We start from the raw sequence: 25,370 nt of genomic DNA, 5'->3' as shown, positions 1-25,370 counted from the left end.
TTTTGTGTTGAACTTCATAACAAACTGATTTTATTAATTGTAAAGATATTACAATTCTGAGAACTAACACTAAATTATGATGAGGAATGCTTCATTGGACTTCTCCCAACACCCAAAACTTATCTTGATGGTCAGAGTATTTTATTGCTGAAGAATAATTCCATTTTCAATCTGCACCCATGTAATTAATATCCACTTTTTGGCATATTTTCATGCTCAAATCCAAGATTTGTAAAAGAGACTCCTGCTGTGGAATTTTGTACTTGTAGCGTTGTGTTGATTCTCAAAGTGTTTCAGATTTTGGAGCATTTTGGATATTGGATTAAAGATACTCAACCTGTAAACAGGTAGCTGAAGTCAAATATCTAATAGCTGAGTTGTCACAGATGTCTGGTATCAGTGATGTCAGAGCGTCATTGCTCATTTGATTTATTGTCATTATTTATTTAGTATTGTTTTTATATGTTTTTGAATTAGGGATCATATTGTTGAGTTTGTTACTGGCCATGGACACAATTGTTGTTGCAGAAATGCTTTACTTTACCACTGCCAGTCCATAAGACACTTTATTTTCTTGAATATAATTATTTTGTCTGCTCTTTCATTACTTCTGCAGTGTGTGCTCAGAATAGAGCTGTGAATGTTGCGTCAAGTGTGTCGGCAAGTCTCCAGGATAAATGTGCTGATTAAAATGGAAATTGTACTAGAAGTGTGATGTAATCTGTTGTTTTATGTAGAGATTGAGACTTTGATACAGAGTTGGACATAATATCCAACTTACCTGATGTGAGAGCTCATTTCATATTTTATTTGTCCCTCCACCATAAACATCTAAAAAACTTCAGCCCTCCATGTCCAGAAAGTTGGACAGCACTGATCTAAATCATCTGTTTTTACAGTATCTAAAATGGCTACTATCACATTGACAGAGAAATCACAAAGCAATTCATAATGCCAGGAAAGCAGTACTAAGATACCTGGCATATTTAGAATGTTTGAAATATGACAAATCATGCATCTATACACTATGAAGAGTGTCTCTTTTACAAATGTATGGCATTGTTTAGATTTCTATGAATCTTTATTTATGAATTCCTTGATCTCTCATTACTTTTGCATTATTATTTATATTACAATTAGTAGTAGTATTAGTAACCAAGCCACAGGGGATGCACAAATCAGTGTGTTTCTTTGTGCTGGTCCCAAGCCGGGATAAATGCGACGGTTACGTCAGGAAGGGTATCTGGTGTAAAATCAACATGCGGACAACAATACAAATTTCCATACCGGATCAGTTAAGTCCCAGGTTAACAACAACTGCCACCAGTACTGTTAGCCAAAATGGTGCTGGCGGAAATTGGGCTACTGTTGGCCGAAGAAAGAGAAGAAGAGGGGGGAGATGTGGACAGAGAAAAGAGGAGAGGAAAAAGATAAAGAGAGTAGAACTGATGGTAGAAACTTTGAATGTTGGCAGTATGACTGGTAAGGGGAGAGTTAGCGAATATGATGGAGAGAAGGAAGGTTGATATGGAAGAGACTAAATGGAAGGGGAGTAAGGCCAGGTGGATCGGAGGAGGATTCAAATTGTTCTCTCATGTTGTGGATGGGAGGAGAAATGGGGTAGGAGTTATTCTGAAGGAACAGTATGTCAAGAGTGCTTTGGAAAAGAAAAGATAGTCAGATAGAGTAATGATTATGAAGCAGCTGGAAATTAGAAGTGTGATGATGAATGTTCTTAGTGCATATGCTCCACAGGTTGGGTGTGTTATGGATGAGAAAGAAGATTTCTGGAATGAGTTGGGTGAAGTGATGGACGGTGTACCCAAGGGACAGAGATTGGTGATTGGAGTGAATTTCAATGGACATGTTGGTGAAGGGAACAGAGGAGACGAGGAGTTGATGGGTAGGTATGGTGTCAAGGAGAGGAATGAAGAAGGTCAGAGGATAGTGGATTTTGCCAAAAGGATGGACATGACTGTGGTGAATACATATTTTAAGAAGAGGGAGGAACATAGGGTGACGTATAAGAGTGAAGGAAAATGCACAAGGGTAGATTACATCCTATGCAGAAGAGTCAATCTGAAGGAGATTGAAGACTGTAAAGTAGTGGCAGGGGAAAGCGTAGTTAGACAGCATAGGATGGTGGTCTCTAGGATGATGTTGGAGATCAAGAAGAGGAGGAGAGTGAGGGCAGAGCCAAGGATCAAATAGTGGAAGTTGAAAAAGAAAGACTGCAAGGTTGAGTTTAGGGAGGAGGTGAGACCGACACTGCGTGGCAATGAAAAGTTACCAGATAGCTGGTCAAGCTGCTGTAGCAGAAGTGGTAAGCAAGACAGCAAGAAGAGTGCATGGCGTGACATTTGGACACAGGAAGGAGGAAAAGGAAACCTGGTGGTGGAATGTGGAAGTGTACTGTTGCCAATATTTATGAATAAGTGAGATGTGCAGAACTATAGTAAGTACTGGGGGATAAAATTGATGAGCCACAGCATGAAGTTGTGGGAAAGAGTAGTAGAAGCTAGGTTAAGAGGTGAGGTGATGATTAGTGAGCAGCGGTATGGTTTCATGCCAAGAAAGAGCACCACAGATGCAATGTTTGCTCTGAGGGTGTTGAGGGAGAAGAATAGAGAAGGCCAGAAGGAGTTGCATTGTGTCTTTGTGGACCTGAAGAAAGCATATGACAGGGTGCCTCGAGAAGAGTTGTGGTATTGTATGAGGAAGTCAGGAGTGACAGAGAAGTATGTAAGAGTTGTGCAGGATATGTATGAAGGAAGTGTGACAGTGGTGAGGTCTGCTTTAGGAGTGACAGATCCATTTAACATAGAAGTGGGATTACATCAGGGATCAGCTCTGAACCCTTTCTTATTTGCAATGGTGATGGACAGGTTGACAGACGAGATTAGACAGGAGTCCCTGTGGATTATGATGTTTGCTGAAGACATTGTGATCTGCAGCGATAGTAGGGAGCAGGTTGAGGAGACCCTGGATAGGTGGAGATATGCTCTAGTAGAGGAGAGGAATGAAGGTCAGTAGGAACAAGACAGAATACATGTGAATGAGAGGAAGGTCAGTGGAATGGTGAGGATGCTGGGAGTAGAGTTGGCGAAGGTGGATGAGTTTAAATACTTGTGATCAACAATACAGAGTAACTGGGATCATGGAAGAGAAGTGAAAATGAGAGTGCAGGCAGGAGGAGTGGGTGGAGAAGAGTGTCAGGAGTGATTTGTGACAGACGGGTATCAGCAAGAGTTAAAGGGAAGGTCTACAGGATGGTAGTGAGACCAGCTATGTTATATGGGCTGGAGACGGTGGCACTGACCAGAAAGCAGGAGACAGAGCTGGAGGTGGCAGAGTTAAAGAAGCTAAGATTTGCATTGGACGTGACGAGGATGGAAACGATTAGAAATGAGGACATTAGAGGGTCAACTCAAGTTGGATGGTTGGGAGACAAAGTCAGAGAGGCGAAGGGTCTAAGTTAACTTTGGGATGTATGGTGGCCTTAAATCACTGGGAACAGACTCAAGAAGGCTCCTTCTTTTTATTTCATAATGGGAAGAAAATTAAGAATGAGACCATTTTTGGTGGCAAAAGAACTGCTATCTTTACGCTGGAGTCCATCGTAGTAGAACAAGCTGGTAGATACGAGTGTGCTTATGGGACAAAAAGTCCATACAGACTGGGAGACTTTCAGACTCATAATTCAGTCAGCATCAGAGTCAAAGGTAAGACAAGTTTATATAAAGACATTAATCAAACCTTACTTGGTACCTTTGTAGAACAACAGATGAATGGTGGTGCAAAATTCTTATTTCATCACATGAAATTTTATAGACTGCTTTTCATATATTAGCTCATAAGTTAATAGTAAAGGTGCCCTGCATGAATCATAAGGAAGGTCATCAGGTTGTGCCTCCACATGTCATATCCTCTCAATATTTTATAAGTATGCAGTATACGATATATTGGAGTAAGGCTCTGCAATGTCTTCATGGACAGACTGATGATGTGTGGTTGAGATTGTGTTGGTTTGAACATGTGCAGAGGAGAGATGCTGGTTATATTAGGAGAAGGATGCTAAGGATAGAGCTGCCAGATAAGAGGAGAAGAGGAAGGCCTAAAAGAAGGTTTATGGATGTAGTAAGAGAGGACATGAAGGTGATGGGTGTGACATTGCAAGATGACGAGGACAGGAAGATATGGAAGAAGATGATCCACTGTGGCAACCCCTAATGGGAGCAGCCGAAAGAAGAAGAAGAATAAGTAATAGATCTCCTCAGTGGATGAGCAAGGAAAAGAACTGAGTAGCATTATTAATAGTAATAGTAATAGTAATATTTTCTCTTAATTAAGGTTGCCTGACATGAGAGGTGCTTCAAAATAACTAATTAAAGAGTCAATAAAAAAAAATTACTATTAAGACAATGTCAAAAAAATGTAAAATACTATACAATAGCTGAGATTTACAAAGGCCACAACTTTATTAAGAATAAGAATAACATCAAGAGACCTAGTAATGCAAAAGGACCAAGATATTACAGTAAAAATACAATAAAGAAACAAAAGAGGCACAGCAATGCAAAACATCCGAGGTTTAAGATCAAAGAATGGCAATCTGCACTAAACTTTACTAACTCAGGTGGCTGGTCTGTTAGCGGCATACCTGCATATTTGGGGGTCCCACCTCCTTGGGTTTAACATAAAGAGGAATGAGTTGTAAATGAATTAAAACAAAACAATTATGATACTCTAGGTAAATCAATACAAAATTATTAACAATAATGATAGCTAATGAAATTTAATTAAATACAGAAAGAATAGCAACACAAAAACATTTTATTAGGAAAAAGAAAATAAATAATTAACAATAAAAAAAGCCTGAAATTGAGCCCCAGCAAAATAATCATTTAAGGATGTCTTTACAATGCATTAAATGGAAACAATTCATTTTGCAGGCCTGTAACTACTTAGATTATAAAAAAAAAAAACTAATATGAAAGAATCACAAAACCACCAAAGGAAAAAAATGAAATATGGCTTGTTAAAAAATGCAATCACATAGCAAAACAAAAATAATACAAACATTTTTAAAACTGTAGAATAGAGGTTTGCACTTTATCTGGAGGCACACTTGACAGTTGTGGCTAATGTCTTATCATCAGAGCCAAAACCAAATTATGAGTGACACAGAGATCATGCACAGCATATACAGACATCATGAAACAGAATGTATGCGAGCTACTTCAGGCGGTCGTGTGCTCGTCTTCTATTAGCAACTCTCAAGCGTAGACATTCGGAGACACACGCGCCTAACTTCTCTGTTCAGAATCTCAGTCGACATCACGCTGACTTTTACATCTCTACAGCCAACTTTTCAGCCTAACACCTAATTGAAGATGAACATGCCATGGACAATCTGTATGACTGTGATTGGTAATTGTTTAATTCTATTTCATGACAAAAAACACATTTGTCATTGTAGTAATTATAGATTTAATCTCATTTTTCTTTTACAGTGGCAACAATTCATCTGGTTCCAGCAGGTAAGCATTTTCACCTCACCAGAAAACCAATAATGATTGATATATACACTTGAACAAAACTGTTCTTTCTAAAGATAAAATAATTAGTAAAGTAGGTGGAGGAGATTTTAATCTTTAAAAATGAATATTGAATTTTTAAGTTCAGACGAGTAGTGAATGATATTTGAAAATATTCTTACATTTTTTTTCTCCTTACAAATATAAAATAAAAAAATAATCAAACTAAATGCACTATACGGTATATGAAGAAGTATATTTGGACACATTATACTATAAGCTCATTTTATATTTACATTATAGGTACATAAAATTATGTGTAAACATTTTGGTAACATTAAAAAATGCAAATTTAATTTCTGTTTATTCTGAATAAGAGCACCCTCACTTGTGAGTTTAGTGCAATATAACTTTAAAAAGTTACACACAATGTAACATTAGGGTTTGTACATCTTTTTTTATTTTATATATATATATATATATATATATATATATATATATATATATATATATACACACACGAATTAAAGTTCTTCTTAATAAGTTCAATTTTCACTCCAATTTCACTAAACCTATACACACACACACACACACACACATACGTAAATAATTCAGGGTTGCAGGGGACAAGACCACCCTGGCAGTATTTTGTGCAAACCAACATTCAAACACTGGACTGAACACAAGGCCATCACAGGGCAGGCATCCACATTCCCACTTTTAGAGTCCAACTGTCAGCTAACTTCATAGTCTAGAGATGGAGGGGAAGAACTAAAATATCGTGAGGAGAAACCATGCAGGCACAGGGAGAACATGCAGACTGGAGACAGTCAAAGGGTTCAGGCTGGGCTTCATATCAGGATGACTGTGTACACATACACCAAATACATATACGGCATATAAAGCATCACTGATATGTATGAAAAGCTACAAATGAATTTCATGATTTCATGCATGTTTTCAAAAAAATAACCACTGATTTTTTTTAGAGTAAACATACTGATTTTCAAATCAGAAATGACATTTTGAGATTTTATATATATATATATATATATATATATATATATATATATATATATATATATAATTAAAATATTATATAAAAATATATATGCTATTTCTGATTTCAAAATATAACTTATATTTAAACAAAAAAAATCAGTGGTCACTTTTATTATATGTACAATATTACAAAATTGAGCTCTAACTCTTTAAACATAAGTGATACTTTGTTTCTGCTACGAAAAAATAAAGCACATATCTACATCTAAAATACTGACATGGTGTAAATGGTTAAAGTAAATAGTTTTACAGCTTTTCACAAAACAGCAGTGCTATTAGATTATGAATTCCTAAGGTCCAAGAATTTTAGCTGTTCAAATTCACCAATCTGAAAACTTCTAACTAATAAATAATGGACATTTGCGGACTTTTCTTACACCGCTTATCATTAATGTGTCCTACCACAGCAGCACCAGGGAAAGATTAATCCAGCATGTTGTGGTTTTAAACACATAAATTAAATTTATCAATTTAGTGTACAGTTATTGTTTTTTCTATGCTAGTCTAATAAAGCAAACCTTTTTAAATACTTATATTTCCGAAAAATAAATATATTTTAAGCTTATTGTGTTTACAGGACGTCTCCCTGGGTCTTTTTAAACTCTAATTTATATACAAAATTTAACACCATATGTTCAGCTTTATAAATGCACTCCGTCTACAACATATTTGATTATGTATAAAACTTTACTTGTATAAAAACAGAATGCGACAAATATTCCCTCGTAAATTTAAAAACCAAATGTAAAAAAAATCACAAACTGTTTAGCAGACAAACATTGAATTTTATAAATAATAGTACAAAATGCCGTAGATAGATATTTAGATAGACAAGAAATGCACTAAATAACAAAAGTAAAACAGAAAAATAGGAAAGCACTGTATGATAAGATGGGTAGATAGGAAAGGCAATATATGATGGGTACAGTAGATAGACACTTGAGGCACAATATAATAGACAGATAGATAGATAGATAGATAGATAGATAGATAGATAGATAGATAGATAGATAGATAGATAGATAGATAGATAGATAGATAGATAGATACTTTAGCATGTAATGTTCTCCTCCTTCACCTGGTGCTGGTTGCCCTTCATTTAGTGAGATGTTGCTGACGTCTGTCCTGGACCAAATGTGACCGTGACCTCCATTAAGCAGATTTGATAACACAACAGATCGACATTAATGCTGTAGTTTTGAAGTTCCTCATTTGTTAATAGTTTCTGTAACTCTACACTGTTTGCATATGAAGTTTCCCATAGAAAGTGAACTTTCAGGTTCTGCACTGGTTTTACTTTTACGTTTTAATTTTTTTCATCCCAATGCTTTTCTAGTGTATTGCAGGTAAAAAACGTTACATCAAATGTGATCTTGACATAAAGCAAGATGTGAGAGAGAAAACTAAATGCATTATACTATATTGCTCCTAAAAGATATTGTGCAAAGCAACATGAAACCTAACTAATTTTATTTGTTAATTTCTCATAAACACAAAAATTCAACAGACACTGATGAAGCTTTAGTATATAATGGTAAGCTGTTTGCAGATGCACTTAGCATACAAATCTGCAGTGTTGGCTGTAATAATGTTCGGAGGTAATTGCTTGAATTTTTGTTAAAACAAATACAACAGAAACTGATATAATATTCATAAATATTTTAAGGTTTTTTTTTCACTGAACACTTTGTCCACATCTGTCCATTTTTCACATTTTGACAGAACAGCTCTTTCCAGCAAAAGTCCTGATTGACCAGGAAACGGTAGATGAAGGGTCTAAGTTAACTTTGAGATGTATGGTGGCCTCAAATCACTGGGAACAGAGTCAAGTAGGCTCCTTCTTTTTATTTCATAATGGGAAGAAAGTTAAGAGTGAGACCGTTTTTGGTGGCAAAAGAACTGCTATGTTTACACTGGAGTCCATCGTAGCAGAACAAGCTGGGAGATACGAGTGTGCTTATGGGACGAAGAGTCCAGACAGACTGGGAGACTTTCAGACTAATAATTCAGTCAGCATCAGAGTCAAAGGTAAGACAAGTTTATATAAAGACATTAATCAAACCTTACTTGGTAACTTTGTAGTACAACAGATGAATGGTGGTGCAAAATTCTTATTTCATCACATGAAATTTTACAGACTGCTTCTCATATATTAGCTCATAAGTTAATAGTAAATGCGCTGCATGAATCATAAGAAAGGTTATCAGGTTCTGCCTCCACATGTCATGAACTCTCAATATTTTATAAGTATGCAGTATACGATATATTGGAGTAAGGCTCTGCAATGTCTTCATGGACACACTGATGATGTGTGGTTGAGTATATTAGGATTAAACAACTTTTACATAGGAATTGGACAAAGCAGATACAGATAATAAATGAACAAAGAAGATTAATTGATGAGGAGCACCCAAAATTTATTGAGTTTGAGGTAGTCATTTAAATCTGAACCTCTGTTTTCACTGATATTCATTTTACAAATCTACTAATTCAGTTCTGGTATTTGGGTACCAAAGTCTATGCCCACAGAAACCCCCTCTGGGTGTGGTGTCAGACATAAAAGCCCATTCAGTAATGGTGTGAGTTTGTAAATCCCACGAGATTGTAAGTCAGTCTCTCCTGGAGCTGTGAGGTAGTCTAGCATGTTGTTCTTAGAGTCCCTCTGGTATTGTAATGATGTTCTGGTAACGTGGAGACCAAAACTGCACACTTTATTGCAAATGTGGTCTTATATATCCTGGTTGGGTTTGTTATAATATTTATATTTTTTGAGCTTCTGTAAAATCTCAGTTTCCCCTTAGGGACGGTAAACTATTTTTCTATGCAAACTCTCTTTGTAAACCGTATCAGTGCCTTATACAACTTAAGCAGAATCTTCTGTAACCTGTACTCTGAAACAATGGAGGTACGATATAATAAAACATCATACTGTAGTTTTTATTTAAACACTTTCATTAAATCCCAGCTGAATTACTGTCTGAATGGTAGGTTGGTTATACTCGCCATTTCTGCGTGAGCTTCTCTATGGTTTTCCTCTAAAAGACAGGTGGTTTATGTTAATTGGTGACTCTAAAGTGAATGCCAGTGTGTCCTTGAGCTTCCACTTAAATGGACTGGTGTCATTCCCCTGACTTCATTCTCCCCACTGGTGCTGTCTGGATAACGTCTGGTCTACTTTACCTTTAACACTGAATGATGTAAGGGCACTAAATTGATAGATGAAAGGAATTCATGTTGTGTCCTACCTGACACTTTATCAAATCTTGACCAGTTCTGATTGTAAACAGGGTATCAGCTCGGTGGGATCTGGTACCTTAAACACTTTATAAACAGAGTGAACAGGAATAAATCAGGTGTAAATTAACTCTTGCATAGTCTCTGGAGTATAGCATTACATACAGATGTGTCAATGGAACTCCTTTAGCATTTTGTTTTCTTTTCTTTTCTTGTAGAATGCCAAGTTTTGCTTATTCTTCAAGTACAGAGTTTAACTGAGGGAGTGGAGGTGACCTTTACCTGCTCGTTTCCTAAAGACTCCAAGATAAAGAGCAGCTCAGGAGGTTCTTTTCAACTTCGCAGGGATGGAGAGCTGCTGTCCAAACAATCCGCTGACACCTCACCAGAGGTCACATTCAGGATTCAGCACACCAGTGAGAACAAAAATGGGATTTATGTGTGTGTGTTCAGGAAGGGAGATGCTTATACAGTTAAGAGTCAACCGGTGAGACTCCAAGACAAAGGTAAGGCCGCTGCATATATGTCATCTTATAATCAAAATGTCTGGTCCTTTAGGGGGAGTAACATAATTGTTAAAAAGGAATTATAATCTAAAGATGTTTCATTAATATTTTATCAGATACACGCCAAAGAAAGTTATGCCACATTAATTTTATGAGACTGACTAAAAAGCCCCAATAGACTTGGCTTGAATTGTATCCTGCTCACCATCAGTATGAAGTATGCACGATCCTCTGCTGGCTCTTCTCCATTTCCTAAAGTTTTCTTCCCACATCTACAAGACGTGCAGGTTTGGTAGGCTGGTGGTTGTAAACTGACCTGGTATGTGATGTGATGGTTTTGTGTCCAGTGCTCTGTGTAACATACAGAACGACAGATCAAGATTAAAAGACAGCCCTGAGACTATTAACGACACCAAGAGAATTCTGCAAATGATCAGCCTAAATGGAGAAAAAAATCAGTTTTGATGGTCAGTGACATAGGCGGTTTTAGACGGGGGCCAACAGGCCTGTTATGACCCCTGTGCTGAAGAGATAAAATTTTAATTAATTACTTACAGTGATGTTCTGGGCCACCATGAAAAAACACTAGGCACAGCCTAGCCCCCCTGGTAAATCTGGTCTTGGACCACCACTGGTCAGTGATTTAAAGAATAGTAACAATACATGCATTCATTTTTAATAGTTTTATTGGTCTCTGGTAAAAGAACAAAAACCTGTTTTGTAGTACAAGTAAACCAACTTGGAATGGCACATGAGTCCATCCCATAATTGTTGCAGTAGTGATGAACTTACCATTATAATAATACCAGACACGAGTATATGGTAGGATTGCCCAAATAAATCTTTATCAGTAGGTTAAAAGCAGGTTGATACTTCTTTCCTTTTTTTAAATGAATTGAATAAATTTGTTTTGTCGTGATTAGTGATGACTGAAACAATTCACGTGAAATTGAAACTTGGAGTTTCGCATTGCAAAAAAGTTCAAGAAATAACTAGCAAAATTCACACAATTGCTCCATATTGTTGTGCTAGAAGCCCAAAGAAGAATATTTTTAAAAATATCTGGGGAAAAAAGATGCAATGAAAAATCAAAAAAAGATTCAAAAACCAGAAGGTCTACCTTGGTGTTACCAAGGCCTTATTGAATGTCAAAAAGTCAAGCATGAGTCGAGACCAGGAGATAGCTACTAAAAAATACATCTTAGAAGAACAGAAAGGGTTGACAAAAGGGTGTTTTGACCCTGCAAACTTGGGTGAGAAAGTGCGGAAACAGCAGCCTTGTGTTCTTTTGCCCACAATAAAAGTAACCAAAATATGATACAATACGATACAATTTAAGGTGCAGAGCACTGTGAAGAATTCTCAGTTAAACCTCAAATTCAGATTATACTGATTACCACATACAGAACTGAAAGATATATAGATACAGATTGGTCAGAAACACTTGGAGAACAATGTAGAAAATGATTAAACAAAAATGGAAATCAACAATAGCTGTCCATTAATTAATTCAACAACAACTACATTTATTTATTTTGTATTTTCATACAAAAAGTAGCTCAAAGTGCATTACATAATGAAAAAAAAAAGAAAAACAAAAGACAAAATAAGAAATTAAAATAAGACATTTGTTAACATAGAAAAGGAGTAAGGTCCGATGGCCAGGGTGGACAGAAAAAAACAAAAAAAAAAAAACTCCAGACGGCTGCAGAAAAAAATAAAATCTGCAGGGGTTCCATGCCACAGGACCACCCAGTCCCCTCTGGGCATCCTATATAACATAAATGAAACAGTCCTCTTTGGATTTAGGGTTCTCACAGAGTCACTTGATGTTGATGGTCATACAGACTTCTGGCTTTTAATTCATCCATCACTGTTGGAACATCACGGTGCTTTGAGTAGATGAAGGACACCGGAAAAGGAAACAGAAGAGAGAGTAGGGGTTAGTACAGATTTTAGAGCTACCATGAATAGTTATTATAAGGAGTTGGATATACAGAGTATCAGGATTTTAATTACAGTGAAGTTATTTGAAGGCCATGTTAAAGTAATGTGTTTTCAGCAGTTCATCAGCCTGGCGAACTCCTATTGGCAGGCTATTCCAGATTTTAGGTGCATAGCAGCAGAAGGCCGCCTCACCACTTCTTTTAAGTTTTGTTCTTGGAATTCTAAGCAGACCCTCATTTGAGGACCTGAGGTTACGATTTGAAATATAAGGTTTCAGACATTCCGATATATAAGATGGGGCGAGATTATTTAAGGCTTTATAAACCATAAGCAGAATTTTAAAGTCAATTCTGAATGACACAGGTAACCAGTGTAGTGACATCAAAACTGGAGAAATGTGTTCGGATTTTCTTTTCCTAGTTAGGATTCTAGCAGCTGCATTCTGCACTCGTTGTAAACGATTTATGTCTTTTTTGGGTAGTCCTGAGAGGAGTGCGTTACAGTAATCTAGTCGACTGAAAACAAACGCGTGAACTAATTTCTTAGCATCTTTCAGTGATATAAGAGGTCTAACTTTAGCTATGTTTCTTAAGTGAAAAAATGCTGTCCTAGTGATCTGATTAATATGCGATTTAAAATTTAGATTACAGTCAACAGTTACCCCTAAGCTTTTTTAATTGATGAACTATGGCCAATTGACAACAGAAAAGATTAAAATCGTACAAGAGGAAGTTAAAAATAAAAAGTCAGAGCGCCAGAGACCTCGGCGAACTAGCTACCTGCTCACTCCTGGGAGTTCTATATGTAGAGACTATATTGACAGTCCAATCTGGTGAGAGAGTCTTTCCATTTGATGATTCCAATGTTTCCTTATCTAAGATGACTTTTGCATAAGCAGAACAAGAGCCTGGCAGTAGAGCATTGGCATCAAGTGCAATGTCCAGATACCAAGAAGGGAAACAGAACAGATGAGGGTTAAACAGATTATAAATGTTGCATTACTTATAGTCCTTTACAAATGACTAAGAAACAGAAATGCAGTACATACCGTTTAATCAGCAGCTCTAGTCAGGGTATGCCTGACTAAATTTCTGAGTCTTCAGCCTGCATTTAAAAGCTGAGACTGAAGGGGCATTTCTTATATTAGCAGGCAGATCATTCCACACCTTTGGATGGGCACTGTAACTAAAAGCTCACCCTCCCATTGTTAGTTTATTAATCCTTGGAATCTAAAGTACGCTGAGATCTCCATGTGTGCTCTGGTTTGTAGATAATGAGAAGTTCAGATAAGCACAGCAGTGAAAACATCCCAAATAAAATCAACAACACCAAAGCTAAGACTCTGACTACAAAAGTGATGTCAGATTCAGAATCAGGCTACAAAAACAAAGTGAACCATCATACTTACAATAAGACAAAGAGAAATACGAAACAATTAAATAAGACATAACATAAATATTTTCATTTTATCTGCCACTTTTCTCGCAATGTGAAGCATGGCACAATTTACTCTGGTCCACAGCACGTACTTCAGAGGTAATTCTTCTTCTTCTGCTATTTTATATGATTGCTGGTAAGCCACCAAAAGAACAATGCCATGGATTGTTTTAAGGAGTTGGAGAAAGTGAATGCAGATTGTTTTACTGCTAACTCCAAGTGGCAGCAGGAGGCAGAATTAGCACAGAATATGCAGGCAGGCATTTCATAAGGCAGGTATGAGCGTGTGCAGCCACACTGAAGGAGCCTCAGAAGACTGGGGTGGCTGGCAGCAGCATCAGAGGATAACTGAAGAAGAGACCAGAAGTTTAATTCTTGGAATGTTCTTTAGGGAGAAAATATGAATTGCTTTCCACAATGTGTCAAAATGTCACAGATGCAAGATTGCACATTAAACAAATTTTGGTGGGAATTTAGTGAAATTGTATAGGAAACAAAACCCTGCCGTTTCAGACAGCACTAGTCACGATCCTTCAAGAAATAAAAATGATGCTGCTTTGTTCATTGCCAGGCATTTATGGGGTTTCATTTGTTTTTTTTTGTTTTACAGCAAAAGGATTCTCCTCGAAACCAACAGGTAATTGGGTTTTGAAAATAACTAAAACTAATAAAGAGAATAAAAGTGAAAAAAGGACATCTGAAGTTAAATAAGAGTATTTAAAAACTGTGTGTATGGTAGTAATGGGGCTTGTAAGAATTTGTACAACTTTTTTTTGTGTGTATTTTATTTTAGTAGACAATACATCCAGTTCTCAGGAACCTGACAACACAAATGCAACAGGTAGGTGAATTTAAGATCTTCTAATCTTATCAGGTTATAAAACTAAACCAATTTAATATTTTGCCACCACATCTCTTAAAATAAATTGCCGATCACGTCCTGGTTGCTCTCTGTGAAGAGTTTGCGTGTTGTCCTCGTGTCCACATGGACTATTAAGAGGGATATTTTCACTCAATACATGTTTGAGCGCTGGCTGTCGTGAGCTGATGAATTCATATGTGTCCTGCACTGTAATTTTTAATTAATTGTAATTTTAATTTGTAATTAATTGTAATTGTAATTAGTAATTTGAATGCACATGTGTCCTGCACTGTAATTTGCAGTTTTGTACGTAGCCAGTATCCCTCCTTGTCTACTAGGTTGCATTTATCTGGTTAATTAATTTTGATCAATTTTGCCAATTTAGGGCAGATATCGGTACAAATTCGTATTAGATGAACAAAATTAATTTGAACAGTAAAACAAACTGGATTTAAGCCACTTTTCCTACAGTCTGAATGTAGCCTTAGTAGCCTGTAGCAACATACAGTATGGACTCTAATACATCTAGTATGGAGTTTTCAATTCATTTTTACCATTGTAGACCTTTCTCTGAGACTGGGAGTCCATTGCCTCCACAGCTTTAGGATTGGGAGCAGCTGCTCTTTGCCTCCCTGAGATGACATCTATGGTAGTAACTCAAGCAACCAGTAATGCTGATAACTGGTGTTTCAAAATGGAGATTAACATTTATAAAAGATATTTTTGTAGTAAATTAGATCCATTTAAAGCAGGCTTGTGACTGTTTGAAGAAATGCTTTTCAGCATCCCCACTCCAGTTTAAAAGCCGCATGTTTATATGTTGGGAAAGAAGTAAAAAAAAAGACTGAAATTACAGCAAAGACAAGTACACGGATTGTGTGATTACACCAACACGTATGTCCTCCTGTTATATTAGCGGGTTTAGGAGCAACAATTGTGAGAGTTACAGGTGACGATACAATATGGGTTTAACGTTCATTAAAAGTTTTGGTTTTCTTTTTAAAGCTCTCTATATGGTTGGTGGGGCCGTTCTGCTGATTCTGCTGGTGGTGACAGGAGGAATTGCATTCTATGTGACTTCAAAAAGAGGTTTGTTCATTTATATTTATTAAAACATCAGGAGCCATAGCACCTGTGTTTGGGACCGGCTAGTACTTGAATGGGAGATCATCTAGGAAAAGCTTGGGTTTCTGATGGAAGAAGTGTTGGTGAGGACAGCAGGGGGCGCTTACCCTGTGGTCTGACTGTGGATCCCAATGACCACCCAGTGCAGTGATGGGGACACTGTGCTGTAAAAATGGTGCTGTACCTCGGATGGTGCTGATTGTCTGTGATCATTAAAGATCACTGGGCATTTACTGAAAAGAGTAGAGTGTACCCCAATGTCTTAGCTAAATATCCCATCACAGCCTCATTCATTTTACCCTCCAAATCATCCCCTGTCTCTAATTGTCTCTCTCTCTTACCCTCTCTCTACCTAACTTCTAAGGTGTGGAGAGCATACTGGCAGAAAAATGGCTGCCGTCACATCACCCAGGTGGATGCTGGACATTAGCGGTGGTTGACGTGGTTCCCAACTCACTATGTTAAGTGCTTTGAGTAGTAAAAAAAGTGTTATATACATGTAAATAATAATAATTATTAAATCCCTGCAAAAAGTAATTTTGCAAGGAAAAAAAGGAAAAACGTTTTACAAAATAATAATAAATACAATAAAGTTGCTAAATGATTTTTAACATTTTTATTCCTTAAATCAGAGGGGTTTTTCACCTTATGGGAATTATATAGGGCGGTACGGTGTCACAGTGGGTAGTGCTGCTGCCTTGCAGTTAGGAGACCCGGGTTTGCTTCCTGGGTCCTCCCTGCGTGGAGTTTGTTGAAAAGGATGTTCTCCCCGTGTCTGCGTGGGTTTCCTCCCACAGTCCAAAGACATGCAGGTTAGGTGCATTGGCGATTCTAAATTGTCCCTAGTATGTGCTTGGTGTGTGTTTGTGTGTGTGCCCTGTGGTGGGCTGGTGTCCTGCCCGGGGTTTGTTTCCTGCCTTGCTCACTGTGTTGGCAAGGATTGGCTCCAGCAGACCCCTGTGACCCTGTAGTTAGGATATAGCAGGTTGGATAATGAATGGATGGATGGGAATTATATATTCAGTTTTGGCCTATGTTGCTTTTGTTTTTCTTGGAGTTATAAAGATGATGATGTCACCTGCTGCCATTTTGAGCATCTGTTTTAGCCATGGCCACTGCCATTTTGTGTTTAGAATCAAACCCTTACTGTTTCCCATTGCCATGTTTGATATGAGGCGGCACAGTGGGTAGCACTGTCGCCTCGCAGTTAGGAAACCCGGGTTCGCTTCCTGGGTCCTCCCTGCGTGGAGTTTGCATGTTCTCCCCGTGTCTGCGTGAGTTTCCTCCCACAGTCCAAAGACATGCAGGTTAGGTGCATTAGCAATTCTAAATTGTCCCTAGTGTGTGCTTGGTGTGTGTTTGTGTGTGTGCCCTGTGGTGGGCTGGTGTCCTGCCCGGGGTTTGTTTCCTGCCTTGCTCCCTGTGTTGGCCAGGATTGGCTCCAGCAGACCCCTGTGACCCTGTAGTTAGGATATAGCGGGTTGGATAATGGATGGATGGGAATTATATATTCAGTTTTGGCCTATGTTGCTTTTGTTTTTCTTGGAGTTTAAAACTGTTACTGTTATAAAGATGATGATGTCACCTGCTGCCATTTTGAGCATCTGTTTTGGCCATGGCCACTGCCATTTTGTGTTTAGAATCAAACCCTTACTGTTTCTCATTGCCATGTTTGATATGAGGCGGCACAGTGGGTAGCACTGTCGCCTCGCAGTTAGGAAACCCGGGTTCGCTTCCTGGGTCATCCCTGTGTGGAGTTTGCATGTTCTCCCCGTGTCTGTGTGGGTTTCCTCCCACAGTCCAAGGACACGCAGGTTAGGTGCATTGGTGATTCTAAATTTTCCCGTGTGTGCGCCCTGCCCAGAGTTTGTTTCCTACCTTGCGCCCTGTGTTGGCTCCAGCAGACCCCCGTGACACTGTAGTTAGGATATGGTGGGTTGGATAATGGATGAATGGATGTTCGGTATGTAGATTGCTAGAGAGAGACATCATCAGCAGTGGAGTATAAAAGATGTTGTTGCAGTAGGAGTTTTTTTTTTTCCTAGTTTTGATGTTAAAGTGGCTTTAAAAAACCAAATTATCTTTATGTTCTAAAAGAAAACCAAGGCAGCTGTGTTATCTTTAACTGTGCTTGTGGTTTGGTGCACTCGATGTTTGATTTTCTTTGCTTCCGTGATATTCAGCCACGTGTCTGTTTATTTGCTATGTTTCCACAAAGCTAGTTTAGAATCTCTTTAGTTTCAAGTTCACTGATTTGTTTAAGTCATTCTTAACTTGCTTGACTCACAACGGAAGTGAGCTTATCAATCTTTCAAACAGCTCTACTGGATGAAAATAGGTAGAGGCGATTTCCACTTTAAAGAAAATAGAAAAGAGGGTTAGCGACACCACATTTTGGCTTAGTCAGGTGTGTCTCAGGTTAAAAACCCAAAGATCTGCGTCTCTAAATTCCTTTTACATTTTTTCAGTGGGTAAATAATGTTTAATTTTTTTTTTTTCTTTAAAATGACTATTCAATAGCTTTACTGAATGTTTCTTACAACATGCAACAATAAGAATGACGTACTTAAAACTCGTAAAGGAGACAGAGGACATACAGTCGTTCCCTGAAGTCGGAATTGTGTCCTGTGTATTGGTTTACCACGAAATGATTTAAAATGACTAAAAAATGGATGGGTAGGAGAATATGTCATTTCTTACCTTTTACAAACTATGAATACCCACTTGTCCATTTGCATTACCTTCTTAATACACTTTATATTTTGCACTTGACTCGTACCTATTCTGGCAGCATCGGATACTACACAGAAATTAAACAACACGCACATCCTTACACGGAGGTTTGCTGTCTTAGAAAGATGAAAAATTGAATCTAGAATGTTGAAATACTGAACCCAGGCTATACCTTAATTCAATTACAGATTGAATCACTGACATGATGAAATACACTGATTAAAATATAGCTTCAAATTCTCACTCGTACTATTAAAAGTGGATGCTAACTGTAATTAACATAGGCTGATAAAGATTCAGAAAAAGACAACAGAAAAACAGCAGAAAAACTTCTAGACGTTCCGTTTATTTTCTTTTTAAAAGTACAAAGTAACCAGGGTGGTTTTATTTCAGTAGACACTATTGCAGTTTTCCTGTGTAGTATTACGGTTACCACTCACTCTCTGACGCTTCCTCTTGGTCTATCAGACTACAGACATATACGAGGGAAAAATAAAGAGTAAAGACAATATGAAAGTTATGCAGTAACTGCAGCAGATAGAAGCTGATGTGACACCACATGTTTGCAATGACTTATGGGTAATTCAAATATTGTGCCGTTAGTCTAGTTGAAGCCAAGGTCAAATGAACATGGAGACTCCACTGTGGAACTGCACCATTGTGACATTCCTTTAGGCAGCAGGAGTGAAACCTGCTGAAAGTCCCCCAAGGATGTTGACTCATGCCGGTCAGTAAACTGTTTGAGGAGACATCTTGTGCATATTTATGGACATCAGGTATTATGGCACGTGCAGATCCATAGCTGATATCCAAATGTGCAAGGATCGTTGTGGTCCTGTCTGAACCAGTGGGCAAAAACTGAGTACTCTTGGGTCAGATTTTAAAAAACGGCCCTCCACTTGACCCAGATAGTCAGAGCCGGGAGAAAGGACAGGCAACACTCGACTGGGAGGAGTGGAGGAAAAAACAAAGAAAAGTTCTGTTTGTTCTGGGCATTTGGAAAGGGACGACTGTAAAAGGTGCACTATTTGTGTAAATGAAAAGCCAGGACTGTGTCTGTGGTAGTTGTGTCTGGGGTTTGAAACTCAGTGGTGCCACAAAGGACAATTCAGCCATTGATAACCCTATTAGGAGCGTAAACTTTGATCACACTGAGATCCACAGACAAATGGAACAAATGACCAAGTAGTGTGGAAAAGAGCAGAGGCCTCATGTATAAACGGTGCGTATGCACAGAAATGTTGTGTAAGAACTTTTCCACGTTCAAATCGCGATGTATAAAACCTACACTTGGCGTAAAGCCACGCACTTTTCCACGGTATCTCATACCTTGTCGTATGCAAGTTCTCCGCTCGGTTTTGCAGACTGGCGGCACCCTTCGTCAAAGCAGTGCTACTGTTCCTGTGTGGTTACTCTTTTATTTTCCTGACGCGGCTTTATAAATACACTGAAACTAACCGCATATTGTTTATTAGTGTAATGCATCTGATTGTAATTAACTTGTAACAATATAATGGTCCAGGGAATAGTCATAATATTCCAAATACAATAACTGCTTTAGCGTTGTTACTCTCACTGCACCTTCTTCTTCTTCTTTAAGCTGCTCCCGTTAGGAGTTGCCACAGCGGATCATCTTTTTCCATATTACTCTCACTGCACCACTCGGAGTATTTATATCACTGTATCTGAGTGTGAATCACAGCATCAGCTGTTCGGAAAGAGAATTATCGGTATACAGCATCAGGCACACGCTACCTCAGCCACGGCAAAACGCCGTTCAGAAACAGTTTCATCCCAAGAACTATAAACGCACTCAATCAAGTGCTCCTTGTAGAACTGTTTGGACTTATAAGTACAATCACCTCACTGTAAACTTGCACTACAGTTATAATATCGCACAACCTGGGCCACTTTATAAAGCGCGTATTTACATATGATGACGATATCATTTTTAAGATGAAATGCAGCAAAATATGTTTATTATATTATACAGGTAAAACTTTAACTTCATTTAAATAATCTATATTCTTCACTGGGTCTGGCGTGAAGGATAGAATAATTAAACATATACTACGAAGATATTTCAAGGTTCCTTAAATGTTTTAAAGAATTGGCGCTCTAAGCTTACACATGGCTTAATGTCTATTACGATGCGATTTGAGAAACTGTTTAATTAAACGATTTTAAGATGACGTTTATGATGTTCTACTTTAATGATAAAATAAACTATGTGATTAAAGTGGAAATTTTGAGATTGAAGTTGACATTTCGTGCTTTTTCCCACTGTGTGCCTTTTTTTTTCTCTGTACCCTAATAAGCTTTCATATGACACTCAGACAGTGGACTACGACTCGCCTTTTCACGGCGACTTTGATATCTGAGCTTTCAAGTTTCTCCAACACGCTAAGTCACTCGATCAACTTCCTTTTGTTGATTATACCACGGTTTATTTGAACAAATAGTATGTTTTTCCTTTGCCTCCACTTGGTGTTCGCTGAAATTCTTAGATTTTCCCCCGTGCTTTTCCCATTGTCTTTTCACAGAAGGCTGAACTTAAGGGTGATTTATATTGATTTGCATATTCAAAGAGGCGTAATTCTGGGAGGAGTTGAGGCGGGACATAAGGCGCGTGCACGAACGTTACTTTTCATGCTGACTGGGATTTATGCAGCGGAAGAACGTGGAAGTTGGAGTACGCACAGATTCCTGCATCTGGATTTTTCTGTGCATAAGCACATTTCGGCTTATGTGCTTACGTCATGTTATAGTGTGAATTCTACGCACGCCGTTATACATGAGGCCCCAGGACTTTAGGAACCTTCAAATATCGACATGGAGTTATTTTAGAGCAGTTCCCAAACTCGGTCCTGGGTATTCCCTGGGGGCTGCCGGTTTTTGTTTGGACTTGTAGCCTAATTTAGTGAGCTGTTATTTACCAGTTTCTGTGTTTTGTGGTCAATGAAGAAATTACAGAAATACAGTAAGTGTGTTAATACATTTTAATAAAAATTAAGCAGTTAAATGTGGATATTGTATTTTATTTGTTTTTACTTATTTACTGTATGTTCATCGTAATTTCCATTCTGCCTTTCCATTATTGACTAATTAGAGGTTCTGATTCTGAAGCAGTTGCAGCCTTTAGCATTTAAAGGCTGCATCAGGTGTGGGCAGGAGGAGGAGTATAGGAAACTAATCAAGGATTTTGTTAAATGGTGCAACTCAAACCACCTACAACTGAACACCAGTAAAACCAAGGAGCTGGTGGTGGATTTTAGGAGGCCCAGGCTCCTCATGGACCCTGTGATCATCAGAGGTGACTGTGCAGAGGATGCAGACCTATAAATACCTGGGAGTGCAGCTGGATGATAAATTGGACTGGACTGCCAATACTGATACTCTGTGCAAGAGAGGACAGAGCCGACTATACTTCCTTAGAAGGCTGGTGTCCTTCAACATCTGCAATAAGATGCTGCAGATGTTCTATCAGACGGTTGTGGCGAGCGCCCTCTTCTACGCGGTGGTGTGCTGGGGAGGCAGCATAAAGAAGAGGGACGCCTCACGCCTGGACAAACTGGTGAAGAAGGCAGGCTCTATTGTAGGCACGGAGCTGGATAGTTTGACATCCGTGGCAGAGCGACGGGCGCTGAGCAGACTCCTGTCAATCATGGAGAATCCACTGCATCCACTGAACAGGATCATCTACAGACAGAGGAGCAGCTTCAGCGACAGACTGCTGTCACCGTCCTGCTCCACTGACAGACTGAGGAGACCCCACACTATGCGACTCTTTAGTTACACCCGGGGGGTAAACGTTAACATTATACAAAGTTATTGTCTGTTATACCTGCATTGTTATCACTCTTTAATTTAATATTGTTCTTTATCAGTATGCTGTTGCTGGAGTATGGGAATTTCCCCTTGGGATTAATAAAGTATCTATCTATCTTAAAGCTATAGCAAAAAAATACAAATATTTCTAAATATCATATAATGTAAAAATCATAATGCTGTGCCTTTCGGAATGCAAAATAAGATGAGAGAAAACAACCAGATAACTAAATAATATCAGTTATTAACAATTATTATCACTTATTGTGAATCTGGTTGGAACAAAAGCCTGCAGCCACAGGGGGTCCCCAGGACAGAGTTTTGGAGCCACTGTTTTAGACAATCCTGGTGAACTGGATGGACGAGCTTCTTGGGCTGAATGGCCTGTTCTTGTCCAAACTGTCCTGATGTTCTAAGGATTTCTTAAAGTGAGCCTTAATGAAATGATGCTAAAATGAGATTTAACTGCGTATCTCATTGCTTGTCGGCAGAGTGGTGGCTCTGAGATTAGGGGTCTGCACTTCCAATCGGAAGGTTGCTGGTTTTGAATCCTTCTGCTCTGTTGGGCCCTTAACCTGCAATTGCTCCGTCCTGGGTTTGACGTTAATCTGCATCCAGCCCTGCATGTAGGCCCTCCAACCTGCAGTGAAAAACCTGGGAGTTGATGGCAGAATTGGCACTCCAGTCACCATAAAAAAACTCACACTGGCTGCACTCCTTCTGAACTAGTGTGGTGCTGAGGTGTCACCCATTGCATGGCTGCACTCGCGTCTTAATCTGGATCCTGAGTTGGTTTGTCGTGTGGTGGGTGCAGCAATGCGCTGTATCAGCGTGTGCTCCTAACCTCTCACTCTCTTATTGCTTGCATTCGTTCTGTGATAATAAAAAAAGAATGTCACCTGTAACTTACTCAATCCAAACAGCCAATTCAGTTGTTAAAAATGATTTATGTTTTTACTTGGCAGTTTCAAATGCAGACGCACAAATGGATCCATCCTCTACATCTGAGGTAAGCGCTAAAGTTTGTTCATCTTGTAACATTCACAGAGTTTTTATAGGGGTAGTATGGTGAGACGGTGGTTGGTGCCAGAGATCTGGATTCAGATCCTAGCCTGGTGGCTGTCCATGTGGAGTTTGCTTGTTATTCCCATGTATATAAAAGACTGGGAAAATCTGGTGTTCCATCCACACTTAAAAATATGTACGTTAGTTTAATCGGATGCTCTAAATCAGGGGTATTCTCTCACGGTCATGGAGGGCTGCAGTGGCAGCAGGTTTTCATTCCAACAAATTTCCTAATTACAAGACAGTCCTTGCTGATAATGAAATTTGGTATTTAGCTATATAGCTTCTCAGTGCTTTCATGAATGAAGATCCCTGTTATAAGTGGACCTGAGTGAGCCTGAGCCGTGTGATGGACTGGCACACAGTCCTGGGTCAGTTCACTACTTCTTGCCCAGTGCTGTCAGGATTGTGAAAACTGAATTAAGCAGATTTTTAAAAATGGATAGATTGAATTTGGAAAGAGTTACATTCATTCAATTATTATTATTTTTTTTATTATAAGTTATTCATCAATCCGGTTATTAAAATCTGGTGTAGAGCAAAATCCAGCCCTGCATGCACTGATGACTGAGGACTAACAGGAACCAAAGTGACCCCTTATGTGACCCAACTTCTTGCTTCTAACTTTGGCAATTCATGCTCATTTTTCTCCCAGATGCCAGTCCATCACAGGACACACTCATGTGTGTATAGACATCACTTAACCGAACACGCGTGTATTTGGAATGTGGGAGGAAGCTGAAGAACCAGATGGAAATGTATGGATAGTGCACACTCCACATGCATGGTGACTAGGCTGAGATTTGAACCTAGAGCTGTGAGACAGCAGTCCTAACCTCTGCTCCAATGTGCCATCCTAATATTGGTTATATTTGCTTCTATTTGTAATGTTAGCTAGTCAGTCAGTCAATTTGTGATTAAAGAAGCAATGTTACCAATGGTAGCCATCCTCTTTGACTCTTTTATTATGTCTCTCCTTAGAATGCTGACTCAACACTCCACTACTCAGAACTGCAACACAAGGCACGTGACACCAGCATCTCACCCACGAATCAGCCTGACCCAGTGGTGTACTCCCAGATTACACGCAAAACCCGGACATATAACATACCACTCCACTCGCTGTATGCTGAAATCACAGGACACTGAAGTACCCTCCAGCTTAACTTGTCTCCACTTTGTTTCAGGGCTTTATTAAATTTTAGGCTGCCCAAAACTCCCCGGGTTTGCTATTCAGAGCCATGCGTTAATCTAAATACAATTAAAAAAAATTTGCAAAGCAAAAGATGGAGGACCCCCTTAGATTGGAATGGGATATGGAGAAAGAGTACACAATAAGGTTGACTTTGGTCCTGTGGAGTGACCTTGTCTTTTATTTGGTGGAATTAGATCTAATTTAAAAAAGAATGTAAACAAAACAAATTGTTGATTTTGCTTATAGTGTTAAAGCTATTGCTGAAAAAAATGGAAATGCAAAAATAAAGCTTAATCAATAAGCAGAGTGTATATTTGGGCCTCTAACAAGTGGGTGGTGTGCTGGAGTCCTAACACCTCCAGAGTTGCCTGAGTTGTTAGAATTTCCCTACTTTGTTTGCTTGCTTTGGACTTTTTATCTTTTCTCTTTTGTTTTTGCATCAAACAGTGAAGCGCATGTTGGCCGCATTTAAACTGAACGTAAGAGTGACGAGCTGTTCGGCAGTTGTCTGAATGTAAAAATAGAGGCAGCTTTGTCACCCACTGCTTGCTTACCTCGTCTAATTCTATCAGAAGCTAATTTTTCCTTTGCAGAGAAACTTGCAGATGCACTGAATGTGGTTAGAATGATGTGAGTCTTCTCAGAATGACAGTCGTTGGGGGAGGAAAAACTGCTGAAATTATTAATTCAACTGTGAACACTCCCTAACAAAAGCTATATTTATAAGACTTATTTTTTTTAGTGAATGAAAAACATATATATAAACTAGTACAAAGCTTGATTAAAAAAAGAAACTTGATTTTGTCTTCATTACAGTGCAGCTAATAATTACAAAAATG

The 25,370-nt window shown here is 38.5% G+C and overlaps 1 protein-coding gene across 2 annotated transcripts; it reads left to right on the top strand.

Annotated features, from left to right (window-relative positions):
- Window positions 1-5,250: 5,250 nt before the first annotated feature.
- On the top strand, window positions 5,251-24,704 carry LOC120536188. Of its 2 annotated transcripts, none has more exons than XM_039764518.1 (9): window positions 5,251-5,430; window positions 5,514-5,540; window positions 8,322-8,627; window positions 10,052-10,339; window positions 14,334-14,360; window positions 14,517-14,564; window positions 15,591-15,674; window positions 23,237-23,280; window positions 24,318-24,704. In XM_039764518.1, the coding sequence occupies exons 1-9, from the start codon at window positions 5,394-5,396 to the stop codon at window positions 24,483-24,485; spliced, it is 1,029 nt and encodes a 342-aa protein (XP_039620452.1). In that variant the 5' UTR covers window positions 5,251-5,393; the 3' UTR covers window positions 24,486-24,704. The 2 variants fall into 2 exon arrangements, with proteins under 2 accessions (XP_039620452.1, XP_039620453.1); XM_039764519.1 differs by having other exon boundaries at window positions 5,405-5,430; window positions 8,327-8,627.
- The last annotated feature ends 666 nt before the right edge of the window (window positions 24,705-25,370 follow it).

The sequence above is a fragment of the Polypterus senegalus genome, chromosome 10 (genome assembly GCF_016835505.1).
Source record: "Polypterus senegalus isolate Bchr_013 chromosome 10, ASM1683550v1, whole genome shotgun sequence".
Classification (NCBI taxonomy): Eukaryota; Metazoa; Chordata; class Cladistia; order Polypteriformes; family Polypteridae; genus Polypterus; species Polypterus senegalus.
The sequence above is the reverse complement of the archived record's forward strand: the minus strand, read 5'-3'. Positions and strand labels throughout refer to the sequence as shown.